Source organism: Enoplosus armatus, chromosome 3, assembly GCF_043641665.1.
Source record: "Enoplosus armatus isolate fEnoArm2 chromosome 3, fEnoArm2.hap1, whole genome shotgun sequence".
In the NCBI taxonomy this organism is placed as follows: domain Eukaryota; kingdom Metazoa; phylum Chordata; class Actinopteri; order Centrarchiformes; family Enoplosidae; genus Enoplosus; species Enoplosus armatus.
Genome location: NC_092182.1, coordinates 5,663,073 through 5,686,891, shown reverse-complemented (window position 1 = coordinate 5,686,891; position 23,819 = coordinate 5,663,073). Strand labels below are relative to the sequence as shown.

The 23,819-nt window shown below is 43.6% G+C and overlaps 2 protein-coding genes across 2 annotated transcripts; one reads left to right on the top strand and one right to left on the bottom strand.

Annotated features, from left to right (window-relative positions):
* Positions 1-509: 509 nt before the first annotated feature.
* LOC139283436 (blue-sensitive opsin-like) lies at positions 510-23,753 on the top strand. Its single transcript, XM_070903443.1, has 9 exons — positions 510-600; positions 884-1,010; positions 1,110-1,328; positions 1,871-1,996; positions 21,944-22,328; positions 22,423-22,591; positions 22,681-22,846; positions 22,994-23,233; positions 23,652-23,753. The coding sequence occupies exons 1-9, from the start codon at positions 545-547 to the stop codon at positions 23,751-23,753; spliced, it is 1,590 nt and encodes a 529-aa protein (XP_070759544.1). The 5' UTR covers positions 510-544.
* On the bottom strand, positions 3,105-15,780 carry hcfc1a (host cell factor C1a). Its single transcript, XM_070903442.1, has 28 exons — positions 15,708-15,780; positions 14,344-14,544; positions 13,622-13,770; positions 12,717-12,877; positions 12,394-12,602; positions 12,161-12,245; positions 11,925-12,031; positions 11,643-11,822; positions 11,298-11,540; positions 11,023-11,171; positions 10,730-10,912; positions 10,426-10,647; positions 9,904-10,008; positions 9,572-9,788; positions 9,244-9,380; positions 8,994-9,141; positions 8,638-8,858; positions 7,479-8,421; positions 7,052-7,200; positions 6,807-6,941; positions 6,492-6,699; positions 5,976-6,251; positions 5,776-5,882; positions 5,549-5,683; positions 5,278-5,463; positions 4,883-5,180; positions 4,719-4,782; positions 3,105-4,610 (listed from the first exon to the last, which is right to left on the bottom strand). The coding sequence occupies exons 2-28, from the start codon at positions 14,537-14,539 to the stop codon at positions 4,571-4,573; spliced, it is 5,253 nt and encodes a 1,750-aa protein (XP_070759543.1). The 5' UTR covers positions 14,540-14,544; positions 15,708-15,780; the 3' UTR covers positions 3,105-4,570.
* Positions 23,754-23,819: the final 66 nt, after the last annotated feature.

Genomic DNA, 23,819 nt, shown 5'->3' with positions numbered 1-23,819 from the left:
GAAGGGAAATCCTGGAAGAAAGGTGAACCACCTGAGGCCTACACTGCCCCCCAGTGGCGAATAAAGAAATGGTCCAATATCATTTACAGCAGAAAGTACATTTTTAAAATAAATCTAAATGACTATTTTACAGTGAAGTTACAGATTACAAGCACATCGTGTTTTTTTCATTCATTCATTTATTTATTATCTGCTATTTATATTTGTCAGCTACGTGCCAACCAGACAAAGCAGCTGCCATATGGTGCCTTCAAAGGCTGCTTAAAATACTGTAATTACAAACGGAGTGAACACGAACGACGAAGCAAAGTGACACCTGTAAAAGTTCAGATAGCTCTGCACACTTTGATCTCATTAATTAGCCACCAAAATGCTACGTTAACAGTTAAATGAATAAAATCTAAATAATATATATATATATATATATATATCCTGGCTACGGCCCTGAGTAAAAAAAACTAAGGCAAAATTACGAGGAGCGCTTGAAGGCAGCAGCAGCGGCAGCAGGAGCTCCGGGGGAAACAAACCTCAGCAGACGGTGAACATGACCGCAGGCAAAAGTCCGGTTACACTGAAATTAATCCTCATAGGAAGCTCCGGGTAACGTCGACCAGCTTCTTTTTAAAACTCTTATTTCAGCTATTGTAAAGTTTTGATTTGCTGCTCCGTCGACAGTTGTTTCACTTTCATTTTGCTAACTTACTCTTTGATTTACTGTGAGACGGAGGTGGACATCTTAATGAAGTGTCACACTTTGTGGTCAACGGAACAATATAAACATAGATAAAACGGATTGAAGGTGACTGCTAAATGTCTCTGAGAGATTTGAGTGTGTTGTACCTTTGCTTGGTGTGTGTGTGTGTGTGTGTGTGTGTTTGCACAGGGTGGGAAAATCCTCCTTCACGAACAGGTATGTGAATCACCGCTTCACCAGCATGTACCGGGCCACTATAGGGACTGACTTCCTGTCCAAGACAGTCCACATAGACGGGGACACAGTCATCCTGCAGGTAGGTCCTCAGTCCACCTGCCCAGCCACAGTGAAGCACCACCACACGGTCCACATAAGACACAAAAGACATACATCCTCAGTGTTGTGTCCCCCTCAGATCTGGGACACCGCGGGCACAGAGAGGTTCCAGTCTCTGGGCACACATCTGTACAGAGGGGCCCACTGCTGCATGCTGGTGTTCGATGTCACGTCCAGGGCTAGTTTCTCCGCCCTGGAGGGGTGCAGGAAGGAGTTCCTGATCCAGGGCGAGCCTCAGGACCCGTCTGACTTCCCCTTCATTGTGCTGGGCAACAAGACTGACCTGAGCGACCGGGAGGTCAGTGAAGGCGCCATATATCCTGTAATAAAGTATCTCAGCACTTCTTGATATGGAAGGGTGAAATGACACATATGACACATATATTTTTCACTATTTTCTGGCACTGTACAGATGAGCAGATTGATCAGTTCATTGAGAAAATGGTTTGCAGATTGATCTATAATGAAAATAATCGTTGCAGCCCTAGTCACAGCCCGCATGGCATCCAGGTAATAACCATTTTTAAATCAATACACCCAACTAACTAATCCTGTACTTTCTGTTTTGTGACAGCTCTATTACAAGTTGACTGAAGTACAAAGTAAATGTCACAGACTGTGATCTGTAATTCTTGCTGTTCCTAAAGCAGTCGAGTGTAATGCTTAGCTTTTAGAATGAACCTGAAAATGTACATGATGGAGCTCACTGCTTTTCACCACCAACCAACACTTGTTATAAAACCAGATTTGTCTTCCATTTTACCCCACAGGATGTGCCGTCTGCTGTCAGCACTGTCTGATGTTTTCCTGCTATGATTAGATGGTTGTCTTTCCCCGCAGGTGTCTGGCAGGCAGGCCCTGCAGTGGTGTGAAGAGATCGGAGCAGAATACTTTGAAGGCAGCGCCAAAGAGGATCTGGATGTGGAGAAGCCGTTCCTGAGAGCGGCCCGGAGCGGCTTACAACAGGTGATTCAATCAGTTTTGTTTTTTAATATTCGTAGCAAAAAAAAAAAAAAAAAAGATGCAACATCTCTCTTATGTTTAACATGTTTATTTTTTGATGATAAAAGATACATTACTCCCTACAGTACAAAAAACACACATTGGAAAATACAGGACATTTCCAGATAACCTGCAAACAGCCGAGAGAAACTCGCAACACCTGTGAGTGCTGAGAGCAGCACTCGTCCCAGCGTGGGAGGGAAAGTTCAGAGAGACCTCGGCACTGCTGATGATGACCTATCTAACGAGGGTGCAAAAATAGTGACCCAGCAAAGGTACTGTGGAAGGAAAGGACACAATTGTATACCACATGGAGAGAGGAACAAACTCATTAAATGTTTTTTCTTTTTTCTTTTTTTTGTTGAGAACCTTCAGCTTATGGTCTAACTTAAGGCATCACTACTAAAATACACTGCTTTTTTGCATGCATGTCTAGTTTTGTTCAACAGACACACTGACACGCACAAAAATTATGAATGCATATGAAGAGAAAGTTCATTTCTAGAAAGAAAAAAAAAAAAAAAAAAAAGAAAATCGGGAGAAACCACAAAACGGAGGCCAAAAGCGCCGGCCGGAGAAAAGGCGGCAAGCGGAAACCTCGGCTCTGATCCTCCTGGCCGTTACCATCACAACTGAAACCGCCCTTACAAAGTAGATATACACTCATGTCCAGTCAGAAACCTCCTCCCTGTACAGGTTTGTATTGTAATGAACCTAGCAGTGATTCAGACTCCTACAGTGAATCAGCTTGACAGAAGCAAATTAGAACAATCAGGGAGACTATATATATTTATATATATATATTTGTTTCTTTTATAAGTAAAGACACAAAAGGCAATCAAGAGATGACCAACATGTAAAAACTGTTTGTTACAGGTAATTATATAAAAGGCCAAGATGTTTTTTTTTTGTTTGTGTTTTATTCTTGCTCTATGAACGAACTAATTTACAGGTGAGTACACTCCGGCTATGTAAGCTTTCTTCCCAAGACATCCCCCATTCAAAAAGACATACGGGTTTACACGTCACAGTTAGCTCGCACACCATCTGTAGTCGGAAATACAGAGCCGTGGAAGGAAAAAAAATTAAAATTTATTAAATGGATTCACATACATCAATAGGATAGGGAAAAATATGTCTACTAATATAATTTTGCCATTCTAAAAATTAAAGAAGAGGTGAGACACCACATTCATGAGCATAAAAAAGCGTAGGACAACTGATCGGGATATTTGGGGGGAAAGGTATGAAAAGATCTGATGTTATTTTTTCCTCATACCCACGTGAAATTCCATGTTTGGCAAACAAAGCGACACAAGCACTGAGTAGTAAACAAAGTCAAAACTCTCCTCTCCCTGGGTCCACTTCAAAGTTCCCTTCAGTCCTATAACCTCTGCGGTTCTACTTGGAACAAATACAAAAGTCTTTCTCTCTTTCATTACCATCTGTTAACAACATACAACCAAACTGAATGAAGATTTTCTTTTTAAAAATATAGTGGCAACCTCAACACAGCCACCCATCTTCCCACAAACACAAACTATGGGGATGAACAACAGTTAAAAAAAGTGATGTCTTTAAAAATGCACACAACATACATACACACAGGAGAAGAAAAAAAAAAAAAGCTTAAAAAATACAAAAATAAACTACACAAAAGATCTTCTGCGTCATTGCTTGCTAATTTTTTGGGAAGATTTTTGAAGATTTTTTGTGTGTGTGTGTGTGTGTGTGTGTGTGTGCTGCAAGTCTCAGTCCTAGCAAAGTCATTCATTCTCTACAAATCTCTTCCTTTGTCGTTCTCTTTTTGTCCACTTTGAAGTGTCGGCCACCAGTCCTCATCTCGGGTGTTAGAAGCGCACAGTGATGACATTACCAGGAGACTGGAGTCCAGTACGATGACTATAGACTTGGTTCTTGATGAAGCAAATTTGTTTTGAGCAAAAAAAGAAAAAAAAATTGATGTCCTCTTTCTTTGAGGACAAGTGCTTTATTTGTTGCCATACCGATTTTTTCCTCTCGTCTAAACTAATGCCTCCACAGCCTTTTTCAACACTGTACATCATTTCATGTAGTCTCTCTCTACATCCCCCCCCAGGATTCACAAAACAAAGACAAAAAAAGGTAACATGGCGCTCAGGCTGGCTCCCAGTTTGTGAAAGATGTAAATGCTTCTCTATACTGCTCAACTACTGAAACAAGCCAAAAATAGATGTTAAACGATGGAAGGGGATGTGACTGAAAAAGATAATGTGCTTCTAAGTTTGTGTTGCTCTAAAAATAGTACAACCAACAGAACGAGGAGGAAGGAGGGGTTTTTATCTACAGAAACATCTCTCAGAGTGACTTTCATCTTGGCTTCATACGGTTGTTCTGCCTCCACTGCTGTCTTGATCTGAGACTTGAGGGTGGAGGATGAGATTAGGATGAAGATGAGGAGGGGTGAGGGTCAGTCTTCCTGATAAAAAGGACAGCGAGTTGAAAAAGGACAAAAGACTGGGAGGGGGGGTGGGGGTGGGGGGGGGTCTCTGGGCAACCTCACTGGTCCGTCCTTGCTTTCTTTGGACCAGTAGCCTTACTGTAAGAGCACACATAAAACCAGAATAAGTACTGCACGTTTTATTCATCAGTGCCATGTTAATGTCCAGCCTGTGTGCACAGTATCAAACAGGATCACTGTACTTACGTATCAGGAGAGGTGCCTGGTCTTTTGGGGGCCGGTTTTGCAGAGGCGGCGTCTTTGCCGGATTCTACAAAGCAGAAAAATGCTTAAAATATACCTCTTCATCCATGAACGAACTGCTCACTGAACTTGCAGAAGAATATGAGTTTGTGAATCTCTGTGCTCACCTTGTAGCCATCGAACTTGGGTGGCAGGACCGTAGCCCTTCTCATTGCGGGCGGCGATGCGGAAGATGATGGCTGGCTTGGTGGTGTAGTCGATGTGGGCGTTGGAGAGGCTCGACGACTGCACCAAGCAAGAGGGGTTGGGTCCACAGTACACGCGCATGAAGGCTAGCTGTGCCGGGGTGGAGGCCTTGGCTTCGGCCGTCTGGTTGCTCTGGATGGCCAGGTACACGGAGTACTCGATGATCTTCCCTGATGTCACCGAGGGGGGCTCCCAGGTCAGGTGGGCACCATCCGGGCTCTGCAGAGGGACAGCGGACAAATACTACTCAGTGCCTGAAAGCATGGCTCACAAAATAAGAAGAAAACGGGAGAGAGCTTCATACTGGTGACTTTACCTTGCTGATTTTGATGGCGCAAGGTGCCCCTGGGAAGCCTGGTAGGCAAGTCTTGAAAGCAGATATCTCTGAGAAAGCTCCACGACCACAAGCGTTGATTCCAGCAACACGGAACTTGTAAGCTGTTCCAGGCTGCAGCTCCATTTTCTTCATCTGGCTGTAGTCTGGCATGATGCCAGAGTCATCCTACCAAAGACAAAACAGCGATAAGAGACAGAGCACGCCAACGGACAGTCATCTAAGCATGAAAAAAGCCTCCTGAGACACTTACATCTCCGTGAGAATCATCTGCTGGCACATAGAAGTGGGTGACAACCATATTTGTCACTTTAACAATTCCAACATCAAACCACTGGTTCTCTTTCTTTACAACAGGCTTCACTGGGGTTGGCTGAGGACCTTGCTTCTGTAAGAAAACAAAATAATACACAGTCATATTTCTTCCCTCTTTCACCTAGCTGAACCAGCCAAATGTTCATTAATACTACAATGCCTCACCTCTCCCTCGATGCCATTGGCGACCTCTGCGAGTGCGGCTGCTGCTTGCAGCTTGGCTGGACTTGCCACCGCTACAGAGGGTGCAAATGTGCTTGATGGAGCAAGTGCTGCAGAGTGAAAGGAACAATACCAAAAGGTCAATCTATTGTGCAAAAACATCCAAAGTAACTATCAAAAAAAAAAAAGCTAAAAGCTCTTACTCTCAGCAGTGGTTCGTGGCAGCAGTGACGCCACAGCACTGGTGACTGCGGCGGCCATCTCATTGTGTCCGTTGCTCTCAACAGAGGGGTCGTTGAGGCTGTCAGCAGGGGCGAGGCCCTCAGTGGGCAAGCTGGTGTCCACGGAGGCCTGCTGTGCAGCAGCCTGGGCCTCCTGCAGCTGCTGCTGCTGTTGGACCAGCGCTGCCAGCTCCTGCTGGGTCAGCATGATGGGGATGTTGGTGGGTTGCTGGCTCTCTCCAGTGGAATCGCCCTCATCTGTAAACACAAAATATTTAAGAATTCATACAAACTACAACCATGACAGTATCATGAGAAACTGTAAAATGGTGGAGGCTGCAGTAGTTACAAAGATAGAGCCAACTGCTGACGAACTGCTGTTGTTCATTTGTTCCCCACTTAACTACAGCCAGACCCTGATCTACCATGCTACGGTTCAAAATCAAAGCAAAAAAAAGTGTGTAGAGGAATCTGACAATGCAAGACTACTGAACTCACTCATTACGGCTTGCTGAGCTGCCTGGAGGACAGCCTGGATAGCGAGAGCCTGGGCCTCTTCGGTTGCTGCTGCCTGGGCAGCGGCCTCTGCCGCTGCAGTCACAGCCAGCTCCTCGTCCGACAGCCCCGTCACCATGAGCGTGGCTCCCTGACCCTCAGACATCAGCTCTGAGGGCAGATTCAAGGCTGTCGCTGCAGCTGCTTCTCCCTGAAAGACCACATTACAAGTCATATACACACCTAAAGTATCTTTGATTGAAAGGAGTAAAAATGTCAAGTCAATGCTGGCTTTGTGTGACATTATCCTGAGTGTACCTCTGCTTGTGTCTCCATAGCGGTGGCTCCCTCCTCTGCAGGTGCAGCTTCCGCTGATGCCGTCTCATCTGTTTGCATGGGTTCCTCTGTGGAGCTGGCAGCAGTACTCGCACCCTCTGCGATTGATGAGATTGACTGGAGAGAAACAAATAATACAGATTGGTCTCACATAATGCCATCAGACTCAGACATAGAGCTGACAACATTATTTGCAAATTCTGCCAGTAAATGAATGCATGTCTTACAGGTACAGAGGGTCCGGGGGCTGGTGTAGACTGAGTGACAGTAGTGATGGCCCTGCCCTGGGTGGTGGTAACTATGCCAGTTGCTGCAGTGGTGGAGGCCGCTTCTGTGCTGCTGGTACCTTCTGCTCCCTCCTCTGTCTGCTGGGCTGCTGACAGACACAGAAACATCATTTAGGTTTGACTCGTATCAATAAACTCATGCAACACAAGCAATCTACCATGTGGCAAATCAGCGCTTCTGGACATGAAACTATTTGTTCTGTTTCTGTTACAAGGGCAAGAACAAATTATGAGATAAAAGACCTTGAAATTCTATCAGGAATTCAGCAGGATTTATTACTTCAGGCAGTTAAATGGGTTGTTAATAATAACAAAAAAGGAATTGTATCATCGTGAGCTGACACAGTTGCAGTGTATGTGGTTGTACCTGTGCCTTCGCCTGTCTCCATGTTGCAGGTGGCAGTTGTGGCTGTGTTGGTGGTCCCAGTCTCGTGAGTTTCACAGGGCGGGTTGGAGCAAACCCTCTGGACCAGGCCTGTCGTTGTGCTGGTCTGGTCGCCTCCCATGCTGGAGGTGGCTGTGGACGGGGTGCTGGTGGTCCCAGTCTCATGTGTTTCACAGGGTGGGTTGGAGCAAACCCTCTGGACCAGGCCTGTCGCCGTGCTGGTCTGGTCGCTTCCCATGCTGGAAGTGGTTGTGGACGGGGTGTTGGTGGTCCCAGTCTCGTGTGTTTCGCAAGGTGGGTTGGAGCACACCCTCTGCGGGGTGCCCGTCTGGCCTGTGTTCATGTTAGATGATGCCTGGGTGGCTGTGTTGGTGGTGCCTGTCACGTGGGTCTCACAGGGTGGGTTGGAGCACACCTTCTGGACTCCTCCCATGTTAGCCGATGCTGTGGTGGACGTGTTAGTTGTCCCCGTTTCATGGGTCTCACATGGGGGGTTGGAACACATACGCAGCGCAGACATGTTTGAAGATGCAGTTGTGGCTGTGTTGGTGGTGCCTGTTTCATGGGTCTCACAGGGCGGGTTGGAGCACACCTGTCCTGCTCCAATTGTAGCAGAGGAGGTGGTAGCCGTGTTGGTGGTTCCGGTCTCGTGGGTCTCGCACGGCGGGTTGGAGCACACCTGTCCTGCTCCAATTGTAGCAGAGGAGGTGGTGGCCGTGTTGGTGGTTCCTGTCTCATGGGTCTCGCAGGGCGGGTTGGAGCAGACCAGGGTGACAGTCCCAGAGCCCTCTCCAGCTGCTCCGGCCTCAGTGGAGCTGGGCTGCTCAGAGGTTGGTGAAGCCAGGATGGACACCGGTAGATCCTGCACTGGTTGAGCTTCAACACCACTGGGGGTTGTGATCAGAGTCACCTGGGTGGGCTGGTTCTAGGCAGAAGACAGTAAAGCAGTTTCAGTCATCTTTAAGTCATCCAGCATGTTTCATATTCTCTCTCTCTAGCTCTTATCACATTGTGTTTCAGAGGCAATAGGCTATGAAACACAATGTGAAACTTTGCAGTCTTTTTCTTACGTTGTAGTTTAATGTACTCGTGACTAAAATGCAAAATACAACCTGAGGGACAACGATCTGCAGGCGCTTACCTGCACAGTCATGGTAGAGGAGGGCAGTGCGGAGGCAGAAGTCAGGCTGGTCTGAGCAGCTGACACAGTTATGGCAGATGGGCTAATGACCTGGCTGGACAGGGTAGCGATGGTTCCCAGTGTGGTGATGGGGGTGACCAGAGAGGCGTTGGAACTGTCCACCGTGGCTCCTGCCAGGCTACTTGAGACTGTACCAGTGACTGTGCCAAGAGTGGTGACACCTGGAAAGAAAGAAAAGTGGCATTAAAAGATGGAAACCAAAAGGATCCAGAGTACACTGAACAAAATCTGTAATAAGATATAAATGTCATCCAACAATAAACAATTGAAAACAAATCACAAGAACTTATTCTTACCAGTAGTCCCCTTGACAACCAGAGTGGTGACAGTGGGCTTAACGGCAGACACCGTCACTGGTGTAACAAGTCGTACACCACCCACTGTGCTCATGGGCACAGTGCGCAAGATAGTGCCGGGCTGCCCAGGAGCACCCTTCAAAACCACCTAGAGACACATAATTCAGAATTAGTCTCCTCGGACACAACATAAAAGGGCAGCACAACAAAGATATCTCTAAAGACACAATTTCACAAACTATCAGTTTACCTGTGTCAGTCCCTGTTGGCCAGCTGCAGTGGCAAGTTTGGGCACTGCAGTGATGATTTTACCAGGAGTTCCAGTAGTCATCACCTTCGTGGTCAGGATTGTGATGGGCGTTTTCATGCCTGCACTGCTTGTTACACCTGCAAAGACAAAAGACATAAATTTTCATCCGATTATGTCAACTCAAGACACACGACCCCGATACCAGACCTTGGTTAAAAATAATCAAATAATTTGATCCAGATGTTCATCTGATGCAGATTTTCTTTCAACTCCATACTGAAATGTGCGGGCTGTTATGTAGTTGTGACACGGTTGAGTGAGTTAAGACCTGTGGCTCCAGGCTGGGTCATGATGGCCGACATGGGGATGGTCTTAATGATGGTGGTGCCCTGCTTAGTGGTGGTAGGAGAGACGCCGCTGATGTTGAGGATAGTGGGCTTGTTTCCTGTGCCTCCTGCCTGGGAAGTGGTGATGATGGTTGTGGGCTTGCCATCTGCGGAGGTCACCAGCTTCAGGATGGTGCCAGCTGGGAGGGGACCCTTCGTCTGGGGAGAGAGGCACACTTTATGCAAACCATTTGGAGAAAGACAGCTGGTGCCTGTCTCAGGAGTTTTAAGCTACCTCCTGTTTTTTTTTCCTGCACTCATGCAGATAGCTGACCTGTATGATCTGTGTGAGAGGGTTAGTGGAAGCCTGGCCTGTTACAGCTGATGTCTGCACTGGCTTGGTTTGTACCACAGACATCATCTTGCCAAGGTTGGAGATCTGCCGACATAGGAGAGAGGCTTAAGTTCATGAGTCACCAGAAAACATCGGGACAGCACAGGGAGTTCAGTGGGAAGGTGGACCACCAAACTGGTGGCTCTATGAATCATTTCAGCTCTAACTGACCCGACAGTCATGCAGATCACTAACATCATGCACCCTGTTTTTATAGTAGAGTTCTCTAACAGTCACTGTAGGCCAACCTTTACTCCCTCCCCCACTGACTCAAGCTCAGTGCATTGTCATCATCTTGTGACAAGACATAAAAAACAAAATGCACACATCCTGTGTGAAAAAGCAATTTACAGAACCCATGATTTACAGCATGCGTGTGAAAGCACCAAAGGGTGCTCTCAGAGTGTCAACGTTTCACTATTACATTGTGCTACAGAATCTCCAGATTCCTGTTTTCCTTACCAGAGTGCCACTGCTACCCATGGTGAGGGGACTCTTGACCAGAGTGATGGTCTTGGTGACTCCTCCGACCACAGTGGTTACCACCTGGGCCTGCTGAGCCACTGTGACCGCACCAGACTTGTGCACAGTGATGATGGGTCTGGTGGTGGTGGGAGAGGATGCAGTTGCTGTGCCCACCTGGGCTGCAGCAGTTTTCAGCATCCGGGTGGCCGGGTTACTGACCTGCAAGCACAACATTATTTTAAGAATTGACCTGTGACAGACAGAATGCGCACTTTGTTAGAAATGAGAATGTGATCTGTACCATGACTGGAGAAGCCACTTTCATTGTGGTTGTGCCAGGGGAAACGGCTACTGTTTTGAGAATGGTGGCACCTGCAGGAACATTGAGGACAGTGCCTGCAGAGGAGGGCGGGATCTTCTGTGTCGCTGCAGCAGCTGCAGCTAAAGCTGCCATGCCACTCATCTGAGGGCTACTGCCAATTGGCTGAAAACAGAAAAAGTAAACAATTGTTGAACACATTTGCTCATCTGACGGATATATGAGGCTAAATTTGACTTAAACATGATAAAAATGCAGCGCAAAACTGCTCATACCGATCCTTGGGTGGTCTGGGCAGGCACTACCATTCGGACACCTGGAGGAAGGGATGTCACAGTGACGGGGGATTTCCCAGGCTGGCTGGGGCGGACTGTAACAACAGATGCGCCTGTGGCAGACTGTTGAGCTGCAACCTTCAAAACAGCTGTAAAATAAGGGATTATTAGACTTCATGTGCAGTGGTTTTGCAGTTGTTGAGCTTCCTGGTTTGGTGATAACAATCGATATGGAAGAGTTGGAAAAGAGGAATCACTGGTCACTTGTGTAATACCTGTCTGTGGTAGACTCTGAGCAGAGGGTGCTGCAGCAGCCGGTGCGGGGCTCTTTGGAGAGTTCACAGGCAGCGAGGGGGTTGCACTCATGATTGGTGAGGCTGCAGCTGGAGTTGCAGGGATGTCATATTTCTGCAGCTGCAGTAAGTAGGTGTCAGCAGTGGAGACGGCGCCCCAGCTCACCTCCAGAGAGTTTGTGTTGGCACGGACTAACTGCACCCTGGCAGGGGCGTGTGGCCGCTCTGGGGGGGGGTTTGGAGGACATGAAATTTAACAACAATGACACTACTTGACAACCTGAGACACTTTAGTCACTTTAAATGACATTGTTACAGCACACCTACCTGTTTCCAGATACCAGAGGTCTTTACAACAGACTTGGTTGTTCCAAGCTTTACGATAGCCGTCGCGGCCACTCCAAACATATAGTCTGGAATTGATGGCCACAGCACAGTGGCCAGCACGGGCCCTGGGGATGTTGTCTTCAAGAGTATCCATCAACACTGTCTCCCAACACATGGTGTCTACACACAAACATATGGTACAAAAATGAACATCAGTGAAGCCCATTTTACTCAAACTTTTTAAAGTAAGATCTAGTATAATAAATACAGAGTTCCACAAACCAAGATTTAGGCAGGCAAGAGTGTTTGTGCACTTCCACTCCTTCTCATGTGTGGCCACTTTGACATCATCCATTACCAAAGGAACCCATCCTCCAAAAACATACATCCTGCACATTGAGAAAATGAAAACACAGTGAGATGTTGCTGCCAAGCATAACTGTTTCTCTATTGGGAATTCAAACATGACTAAATACAACATTCAATATGTTATTGTGTCCGTGCAGCGGTTGTCTCACTTGTTTGTGATGGTGGTGGCAGAGTGAAGACTTCTGGGGAGCGGTGCTGTCCCGTTTACTGATGGTTTGTTCCATGTCAGGGTGTCTGGAGACAATGACCAGGCAGTAGGATGTTATACAATGTAATCTGACATGCAACCAGATGAATTAAAGCACCACAGCTGAGGCCAATTCACACATCAATACTGACTTTTTATGCTGTCATTTTTCCATTTACACTTTTAGAAACCCACCAATATCAAGTGTCCACAGATCTCCAAGACGACAACCACTCATCCCTCCATAGATTATGAGGCGAGATTTCCTGCTCGTCTTTTCTGTGTATACCACAGCAGTGTGGCTCTCACGAGGAGGAGGCAGAACTCCATACGTGATTGGAATATCCCATCCAACCACGCTGGAACCTGCACGAAGCTCAAGTGTGTACAGATCATTCAGGTATCTGAGAATGAAAAACAAATGACATTAGTCACACTCATGTTGCTGGTTGAAGTAGAATCTCAAGCAGTCATGTGTCAAAAGGGCACTAACAGTTCCTGCTGGAAAACATTGGTACCTGGGAATGTTGTTTTTTGGGTCCTCGCTGTCATTGGCTAGTCCACCAAACAGGTAGCATTTGTTGCCAACCAGGGAAAAACTGTGGCCAAGACGAGGACAAGGAGGGGGACCATTCTTCGGGTTTTTTGCTTTCAACTTTTTCCATTCCCATCTGCTGGCCTGTAACAGAAACCATGGTCAAAACAGATTATTGATTTATTAGATCACAGCAGAAGCTTTAACAAACAAGTCACAAGTTGACCTAATTCCCTATTCTGACAATCTGAAAGTAAGATTGTGTCAAAACTTTGACTAAAACTATACATGCGTATTTTTTTAAACCACTAACCCCATTTTAAATATTGCATTCATTTATTGTATTTTTCAATCTTGTTTTATATTCATTTATTCCATTTCCCAATGACTGAAAATTGATCTGGATTAGGACAAACCTACTTTATATCATAACCAAAAACAAAGCATATTTATAACTTTAACTTCATTCACTGTACACAGAGTGAAGCTTTTTCAAGTAGGAGAATACTGTACAGTATGTTTTTGGCATAGCGCAAATGTCAGGATTGGTTCATTAAATTTGGTTAAACTAAACATAATTACAGAGCAGAATAACTGGTGCTGATTAGCATCATGTTCGATCACTTACTTCATTACCTTCCTGCTCAAAATATGACTTCAACGTAGTTTTTAAAAGCCGTTTGTGTTGTAAACATGTTTGTCTCTGTTTGATGCTTGCATGTTCTACAATATTTTTTTCACATAAAACGAACAGATCTAGAAAATTCAGGTTTGAGGTTAACTATATTTAAATCAACTGTTTTCAACTATTCAAATTTAGAAATATTTAATTGTCTTAATGTGCAAATTTAATACAAAAGTGGGAGTTATTTTCCATAGACAGATTACCTGTAGTTCATAGAGATCGTTGCTGTACTTTCCATACTCCACCATTCCACCAAACACCAGCAATCTTGTGCCATCACAGACAAAGCCATATGCAGCACAACCAGGGGGGATATCACCACGGACCGCTGGGATAAACCACTGGTTTGTCGCTAGAAATGAAAACACAGTAATGACAGTGATATTATCAGTTGAGGTTTACCCATATCAAGTTATTCAAATTACATAGGAAGTTTATGTTATGACCTAAACAAGGCTGTAAATTACTGACTAGTTTAACTCTAAACACCTCTGTTATTAATACTGGAACATAAACCAAAATCCTCATTTAAGGAAGGGGACACATACATCAGATTTGCTGAATTTGTCTGTCCTTATTGGTTTATGTGCAGGAAATTGGGGCAGAGGATAGCTTAAACCAACCAGCATCATCCATTTTATTTTAGCCCGCCTTTTTTGACGTGCATTACAGCGACTTCTCCAGCAGAGGGGGACACATTTATTCAGACGCGGATCTGCTTGGCCTGCTGAGGCCTGTACGCTACTTAGTTCTGCACATCACGAATCGATCTTTACAAATAAAATATAACTGATTCAAGGCGAAGACTCAACGTGAAAATGCGTTGTATGTTATTTCACATTTGAAGCTTGGTCAAGTAAAACAGTATGCTTGCTGCAAAAAAAAACAACAATCAGCGAAGTTATACATGCAAAGTTAATCTTACCAGTGTTGTATACATGTAATTCATCCACAATCCCTTCGTTTCCACCGCCAAAGACAACCATAAGCTCCTTTATAGCCACAGCTCTGTGTCCATGTCTGGGCCGAGGAACCGGACCGGACCATCCGAGGACCCGTTTCCATCGCGGCTGCAGAACCGACGCCGTGGTCCCAGACACCGCGGAGCCAGGGGCAGACATGACTTCTGTCAGAATGAATAATGAAGGAGCATTTGTCTTAACTGCTGAAGTAATCGTGATATTTTCACGTTAACGACTGTAGACACTCAACAGCAGCGTCTGACCGTGTACTGTAGCTAACTTCTAAAACTGTTTGTGCGGTCATAGCAGCTGAGGAGGCTTAATAGTTAGCCGTTAGCTTTGGTTAATGAATGCATTCGATCCAAAAAAAACTAAATTTGAGTAAGAGCTTTCTAGCAACTATTGGTTCACAATCCGTGGTATAGATTAGACGCTGCAGTTGTGTTAACAAATACTTTAAACCTTTCCAACATCTAAGTTCTTTCTTGGCTAGTTGTTTCTAACCATTGAATTCAATCTATGGAAGCAGCCATCTTGCAACCAAACAAACCCCCGCTAACGCTACTGCCAGTCTGAAAAATGGCGGAAGCGAATGAAAAAGAAAAATACATGATAGCTAGCCAACTACACCAGCAAAGAAATAGACCATAATTTCAAAATTCAATAAATGAATAACAGGCCAACAAAGCAGAACAATACATAGTTGCAACAGAGAGTTAATCCACAGTTAGAACCGTTAGCAAGAGTCGGCTATTTTCATGCTTCTGTGGGAGCCGCCATATTGTAGCTATCAGGCTTAGCATTCTCTGCAACCCATTTACACTGTTATTAACATTAGATCATTATTAGAAGCTTACTTTAACAGTTAGAACAGTGTCAAAACAACATGTCTCAACCCCAATCGAGTAATTTACTGAAATTTACAAAAGAATTAGGCGCAATCGTAGTATTCAAATGGATTCTAGCATTAGTACTAGCGGCTAGCTGCTCAACCTAATTTGCCCAAGCTAACAGCGTTAGCTGTACGGCTGGCATCTGTCAAAGCGTCGCCAGATTTTACAATTAAATGCAATGTCATTTAATTCTATTCTGCCATGCATATTTTACCTGATACAAATGTAGTTGCAACACTACTCTTAAAACGCAGCTAAACGGAGTTAAACGGCATAAACAGAGTGTTATTATGTTTCATGCCGTCTCTGGAAGCAGCCATCTTTTCGACAATCGGCCTAGTTCTACAGCTCCCACAAGAAAAATGGCCGGACGGTATGCCACAACAAAACATAACAAATCGAAAAACGCGCAAATCAATCATATTTTTACTTACTTATTTCGATGCAGTAATCGCAAAAACACGGGTATGTGGTCTTATCGTGCGGCAATAATCCAAATTCATTCGATTTGTGAAGAAGTATTTCCTCTCATGCCTGCCTGGAAGCTGCCATCTTCTTGACAACCAGAGGCGGAGGAAAATGGAAGAGAGCTGGCGTCACCCAAAGTAAACATGGCGACAGAGACCCGCTCGCGAACCGTTTCAGACAGAAACGCAGATAGTTTTTGTTATTTGCCTTCGTGGATAGGCGAAGGATGCACTGTATGTTGAGGTGCTTCAAAGAACATTTGAAATCTATATAAAGTAAACACATCGCGAGTTTCACCAAATTACAACAAGTTGTGTTATAGCACTAGGCTTATTGTCCCTTACTAAAGATGGCGACATCCGTGCTGGAACCACTTTTATTTTAATATTGTTGGTGATGATGATTTTATTCCGCCCTAAACCTACTTAGATATGCACATACATGCACAATAATAGTGTAAAAGCACTAATTTACAGATTTAGCGGTCACACATATATTAAAGTTGCCACGCCCACACCCACAATTAGTGCGCCCTCCACTGATACAAGTACTGCATTACTGTAATACCATCATCATCAATTACCCAGTTGTCCCTCTTTTTTTTCAAAACAGTGGCCGGTCACATGTCTCTGATGGACTCACACTGAAAAAGCCAGACCACGCTCTAAGATGTGTTGGAAGATTATTAAACTTCTCTTTCTAATTTGGTTCGTGGAAATACATCCATGCGTGTTTATGACAGGAGGTCTGGTTGAACAGGTGCATCAAATCTTTGCCCAAACTGATACTCTGTCACAAGATAGCCCCCATGTATTTTAAAAGTGGTCTTTTGAATGCAGAAAGGATTACCAAAGGCACAATCGAATTTAGCTGCAGGGAAATTAGGAAAATTATTGTACAATAGGGGAATGTGGGTTTAGATTTTACACACGAGCACAATCAGCATCCCCGCTACATTTCACTGGAAGACTGCCAATCCCAGTAGCTTTTTGTTTCCAGACATCAGGCAAAACCTGAACTAAAATGTAATCCACATATAGCTGACAGTTATTCCTGTGATCCTGGACACTTCGGTGCATAAAGGTCTTACATCCAGAGTAAAAACTATTTCACTTGATGCAGACACAAAACACATGTAGTATTATTATTTTTATTATTATTATTATTATTATTATTGTTGTTGTTGTTACTACTACAATGTTGTTGTTGTTTTTATAATTTTTCTATTGTTATTATTATTACCCAGTATAGTGGTATAGGCTGTTTCCTATTATGTAATTCCATTTAATTTTCTTTAAATGCATATCATTGGCTCTGGTTTCAAGAAAGCCTGACATATCATATTTTAGAGTTTTCACTGAGGGTTGATGCCTGTTTGATCATCCACTTTGTTATGTGTAGCCTGAGCTTACTAGTTACTACACCGTAGTTTTTATTTCTGAGGCCTACAGGATGCCTGAAGACTGAGCTGTCAGCTTCAGTGCAGCTGAACCTGACCTCTAACCTTCCTCTTAAGGAGAGCAAAGAGTGAATTTCACTAATGAAAAAATGTATATTATTATTTACAGGTTCAATGACAAATGTGAAAAAGCCATCTAATTACAGCAAATAAAATGGATGTGCTTACAGTATACAGCACAGTCTGTCTCATTCAAATGGCTTATTTTGTTGTCCTTTTTTGCAATACATCATATGTCCATTAGATGACAGGCTTGCATTGTTTGTAGTCTGCTGCTTACAGTGAGTTATGTACGAATTCAACAGGGTGGGGGTGCACATACTTTAAGAAGGTTTTTTTTTGGTCATTTACATATCTTATTAATTATTCAGTGTGTTGGAATTAAAAAAGAACGTACATTTCCACATGCAAGTCATAGAGTAAAGAACCTTAATTAGAACTTAAAGGCCCTGCACACACACACACACACACACACACACACACACACACACAGGGGTTCTCCCTTATTCTATCTGAATAAACCACTGCTCAGGTTGAAGATGGGCAAGATGAGCTGTGCTGGGAATTACATGACATCACCAGACATGTCATCATCATCCATGTGCCAATAGGAATGATAACTGTGTCATTTGTCCCGTTCTAACAGGTGCAACAAAGCTAACAGGAGAGTCGGGGAGATGTCAAGCATGGTCTGTAGACGCCCATGCAGCTCTGAGAAGAGGTCTAATCACGTGTCAGTTGAAATCACCTGTGTGAGTATGTGTGAGTGACCATGGGTGTGCAGGGCCTTTAAATTCGGCTGTTTTATTTTGGTCATGAAGCGCAATGCCAAAGCATGTTACAATGATTTATATATTGACTGAAAGATGAAATGGTCACAGTAAAACTTTAGAATCAGAATCAGAAATACTTTATTGATTAGACAAGTTACAGGTGCTCCACTTACATTTCATCAATTTTATTATGTAAAGAGTGCAGCCACTCCTGGCAACTTCTAGCACCCATCTCACATAACCAGTGAAGAAAATGCTCATACATTTTATTTTATTTTTGCACATTGTGTTATGTTATGCCATAGACTTTATATACAGTCTATGTGTTATACTAACAGAATGTGAACTATTTTGTGTGGATGTAGCTTTTTAATATACTGTATATCTACAACATAACATGTAGTTTCATACATCACTCTTTGTTAACCTACAGTGTGCTGTGCCAAGCTTCAAGGTAGGCACTGATGCAGCAGCTCAGGTCAGAGCCTAATTGAATGACATTCCTTGCTAATGAGTATACACAACTCAAGGCTGCACCCTCATAGTTCTACAGCACCATCAGACAGGCCATCTGTTAAAACTCACCAAGACTTAATCCATACTTGATCCATCCTTCATCAATCAGCAACAAAAAAATATTTCAAAAAGGTATGTTATGACCAGCTTATTGATTAGTATGCTGAAAATATTTTTTCCTAAATTAATTCCAAGATCAAAAATGTTAATAGATCCATTTTCCAGTAGGTTGGCACAAATGACAAATGACATGTGGTTCTATGTTCTATATGTTCTCTTTTTATTAAAATCTATTAATTGTTCCTATGTGGGCCGTTGCCTTGGGCTCTCATTTAACCTAACTGTCCGTATGTCCACCTGCAGCCTAACGTACCTTTATCAGAGATGACATGACAGGACAGGAAAAACAGTTCAGGCATGATGAATCTACATTTATTTGGGGTTTATTTTCAGGTATTTAATTCAATTTCAGTGTTTCCATCATGCCACATGCCGTTTCTGTCTCCTTTTCAGTCTTGTAGCTGGTGGATTGGACCCCACACTGTGTCCCTGGATCCACTGACTGAATCAGTATTAAAGTAGTCGTCGCTGGGTCACTAGGCGTGGCATAGTGGAAATTAGGTCTTGGCACGAAACCAGTTGAGAACCTCCACTCACTCCTCTTTGAAGATTGATATCATTTCCCAAAATGTTTTGTGGTGTAGTTTGCTCAAAGTTGTTTTCATTTAAGAAGAATTCAAGAAAAGCAAAAGTTTGTGGAAACATGTCACCGTGCTGGGATTTATTCTGATGTAGTGGCATTCAAACAGAGTGGAGACTCGTTAGGCGCGTCATTAAGATAGTGATTGGATAAATGGATGAAGAATTCCAAGAAACACAACCTGAGTTGAAGCTGATTTCAGAAAGAAATAGTGGAAATATATGAACCTCCAAAAAAACTGTCCTTTTTGACTGTGTGAGCAATCTTTACAGTTAATCTTTATGATCAATTGGACGGGATGTCACGCTTTTCATTTTCAGCCGTTTCCACGCAGCTTAGTATTGTTGATTTAAGTCACCTATTTTGGGCCACCAAAGCGAGCACAGCAGCAGGTTAAACAGGTCAGTGGAGCTCAGTCGAACACCTTGACCTTCCTTACTGCTCTGAGCTGCCAGTAATGGTTTACGCGCGGTAAGAGTCTTAGGAAGTGGCTGGAGAACTGAACTTTGAAAGCCTAAAGAGATCACGATGTAAAGCCTCATAAGTGACATGGATCGAGGATTATGGTAGCAGGAGGTGGAGGTTTTTGAGGAGGTGTATGTTTTCACCCACCATAAGCATAAGCACAGCAGATCCGTGCGTCAGCCCTGTTTTTAAAAGAATAGTTTCTTGTGTGATATAGTGCTATCACATCCACCAGATTGTTTTGTTGCCATATAGTCAAATGTTGAAAGGGATTTATCACAGATGTGTCACAATTGAAAGTACACAAGATGACCAAGGTTGTAAGACAGGAAGTTTAAACAACTTATTATTATTTTATTATACAGAAGTCAATGACACCATTATTGTTGAGTCTTGTGAACACTTGAACAGCAACAATCAGCTGTTTCCGGTGCACCTGTGGGTACAGATGTGTCGACCACCTGTCTCAAAAGGTACAGATTCATGGATTTTGTTTTTCTGCCGAATGCTATATTTCCAGTAATACTTACCTTTCTCGGTAACTGATGTCATTGCGGAGGCTGCACAGGCTGCTTGCTGTGCTCCTGGCATTGTGACTCTGTGGTGTATACTACATAAACCAAAGAACTGTTTATGATGAAAGAACAAACTCCCATCCTATTGCTCTTGTAAGCCTACAGTTCAGTCTCTTATTCTAATCTCAGTTTGAGATGGCGTCATATGCAAAGCCCCATTAACCTGCTGAAAGATTTAAACATTTGTTATATTGATGTTTTTTTTCACTTGTGACTATCAGCAATGGAGCAAATAAACCCTCTCTTGAAGTTTCCTTTTAACATTGTGACATAACCACCTCAATTACATATAAAACTATTTTAAAGACAATCTTGTCCACGTTATGAGCTACTTGCTTTACATATGGTTCAATGCACCTCTGTTCCGTATATGTTTTCAACGTTACCTCTGCTATCACTTGCAGGTGACACACAGAGTTTACTTTGCATTTCTGGTCTCAATGAGACTAGTTAGTTTTTCTCTCCAAGACTTTGTGTAACAAAGAGATTAGGACCCATGGATCATGACCCTGCTCACTGGTCAGGCCCTGCATAACGTACTACAGTGGCACTAATAGCAATAATACATACACTTAAATATATTGATTAAACTATTTATGATACATTTATTTGTCTACAGGCCTTTTTAACAACGTTATAGCTAACTCTGTTACAGAAGAACATTTTACAGAGTACATCTCCTCAACACCTACAACTGTCTTTCAAAATAAAGCGGGCAATTTGGGCAAATTCCTTGTACACCTGTTGCACTACCTGTCTGATTTAGATACTTGGCACACATCGGCCTTTGAGAGATTTCATTCAGCACATAAAATATGTTTGTGTCCAATAGAGACTGGGGAACCCTTCACATCCTTTAAAACAGGGAGTGCAGACTTATGGTCACATGTAGGAGGCTCCGTTTCACATAATGGTAAAACAGAATATTCCTCACTTCACTTGATGCACTTGTCGTTACCTGCCTGTCCCTAAACTTAAGTTCAAAGTTCACCTCAAAAAAAAAAAAAATGTTGCACAACATCTGATGTGGAAAAATGGAAATGCTTTGCGGTGAGAACCACGCTCAGCATGGGGTAATCTTTTCTTGATCCTGATTCGATAACGAAGGTAGAGATCATCCATCTTAATACTACCAGGAGGTTGCCCAAGGACAGATTGAGTGTGATTAGCAGTCGTAATAGCTCTGATGGCGGGATTATCTGATTCCAAAACAATGTCCTTCCTCCAACATTGGATCCAATTCAACAAGCGTGGGCAATGAGAGACTAAACTCAGCTGAAATGTTTACTTACGGAGGCATACATGTTCATGTCAGTACATCTAGCCATTTGTCGTCCATTTGTGTATGTCTCAGTGTGCTGTTTATCATTGCTTTCGACCTGAAACAGTGTCTGAGTGATGAGATAAGAACAGGATACGACCTATAATATCCTGACGTCATGGTTTTTGTTCCAGCGTGCCATGTTTGTGGATGATGCATTTGCTTCCTGTGGTATTCTAATCGCTTTGACCAAAGTTGGGGGTTCCTTTTGCCAAGTCAGTCACAGAATTAATTATTCAATCACTCAATTAATTAAATTTTCAATCAGGCAGCCCTATAAATTTACTCCCAGTCCTCTGTAATGGACTGCCAAAGACAAGTGCACCCGCAGGAGCGATTGAACTGACATCACATGAAAAGCAAATTTTGATTTTTTTTCTTATTTACGCACAGGGCAAAATGAAGCACAACCGGGTTACAGAGCTTCCGGAGGATTTCTGGATCCCCATCCCTCTGGACACGGACAACATCACGTCTCTCAGCCCCTTCCTGATTCCCCAGGACCATCTAGCAAGCTCAGGCACCTACTATGCAATGGCCATATACATGTTTTTTATATTTACCGTTGGCACTACCATCAACATACTTACAGTTGCCTGCACCATCCAATACAAGAAGCTCCGGTCCCACCTCAACTACATCCTGGTGAACTTGGCTGTGGCGAACCTCCTCGTGTCCTGTGTGGGCTCCTTCACTGCCTGCTGCTCCTTTGCATCCAGATATTTCATCTTCGGACCACTGGCATGCAAGATCGAAGGTTTCATGGCAACGCTGGGTGGTGAGACAAACTTTGAGACACAGATACGTAAGATCATGATGCTTGAGTTTGAATTAGTTCAAAATGTTTTTAATCCTACTTCATATCATTCCAGGTATGGTGAGCCTGTGGTCTCTCGCTGTGGTAGCTTTTGAAAGATGGCTGGTTATCTGCAAGCCACTCGGTAACTTTATTTTCAAGCCTGACCACGCTTTAGTTTGTTGCGTATTCACCTGGGTGTTTGCAATGATCGCCTCAGTTCCTCCACTGGTCGGATGGAGCAGGTTAGTGTTACTCACACACTCTTACATCTGCACTGATCATACTGTAAAGCTGCAATGTACGCTCAATGCTCTTGTGATCATCTCTCCAGGTATATCCCAGAAGGCCTGCAGTGCTCCTGCGGTCCAGACTGGTACACCACGAACAACAAATACAACAATGAATCCTACGTGATGTTCCTTTTCTGCTTCTGCTTTGCTGTTCCCTTCACCACCATCATCTTCTGCTACACTCAGCTGCTCATTACACTGAAAATGGTGAGGCAAAGTTAAAAGATGAAAACAGTTTTTTTGGTTTGTTTTTTATCTAATGTAATGCAGCCCAAAAAGGTACAAACCAGAGAGTGATGGTTGATGGTTGAACCCAGAAGTCATGAGACTCAACCGACTTCTCTCACTCAACAGGCAGCGAAGGCCCAAGCTGAGTCGGCCTCCACCCAGAAGGCCGAGAGGGAGGTGACCAGGATGGTGGTGGTCATGGTGCTGGGCTTCCTGGTGTGCTGGTTGCCTTACACCACCTTTGCTCTTTGGATTGTCAACAACCGCGGGCAGCCTTTTGACCTGAGATTTGCTTCCATACCGTCCATCTTTTCAAAGTCCTCTGCAGTCTACAACCCAGTTATCTATGTTCTCCTCAATAAACAGGTCTGTTGGATGTCTTGTCAGCTTGAAAACACATTATAGTTATGGACAGGCACTGTGTAAATGATAAAGAAAAGACATGCTTAAAATGCTTCATGTTTTGGAGGCAGAAAACATTCATGGTGCACTCAGGAAGTACAGTTTATGATTGTTCCTATTGGTCAGGCTTGTCATTTATAATTAATAAACCACACAAAACTAATATAAACTGACAGCAATCATAAATGAAAATTCATTCTCATAGCAACACACATGAATTTCATCAAATAAAAAAGAGACATTGGTATAAACAGCTTAATGGTTAAGAAAAGGAAGCAGGGCTGATTAGAAATAAAAGGCTAACAACCTAAATATGAAGCTAACTTTTTAGCAAAAAAAGAACAGTATTTTGTAAATGTGTTCTTCTTTTGTTGTCTTTCAGTTCCGCTCATGCATGATGAAGATGCTGGGGATGGGTGGAGGTGATGATGAAGAGTCGTCGACGCAGTCAGTGACCGAAGTCTCCAAAGTCGGGCCGGCTTAGACTGCACATCAAGACTGTGGACTTCCTGCCACTAATGATTTGTGATTTGTAAATAACAGTAAATGT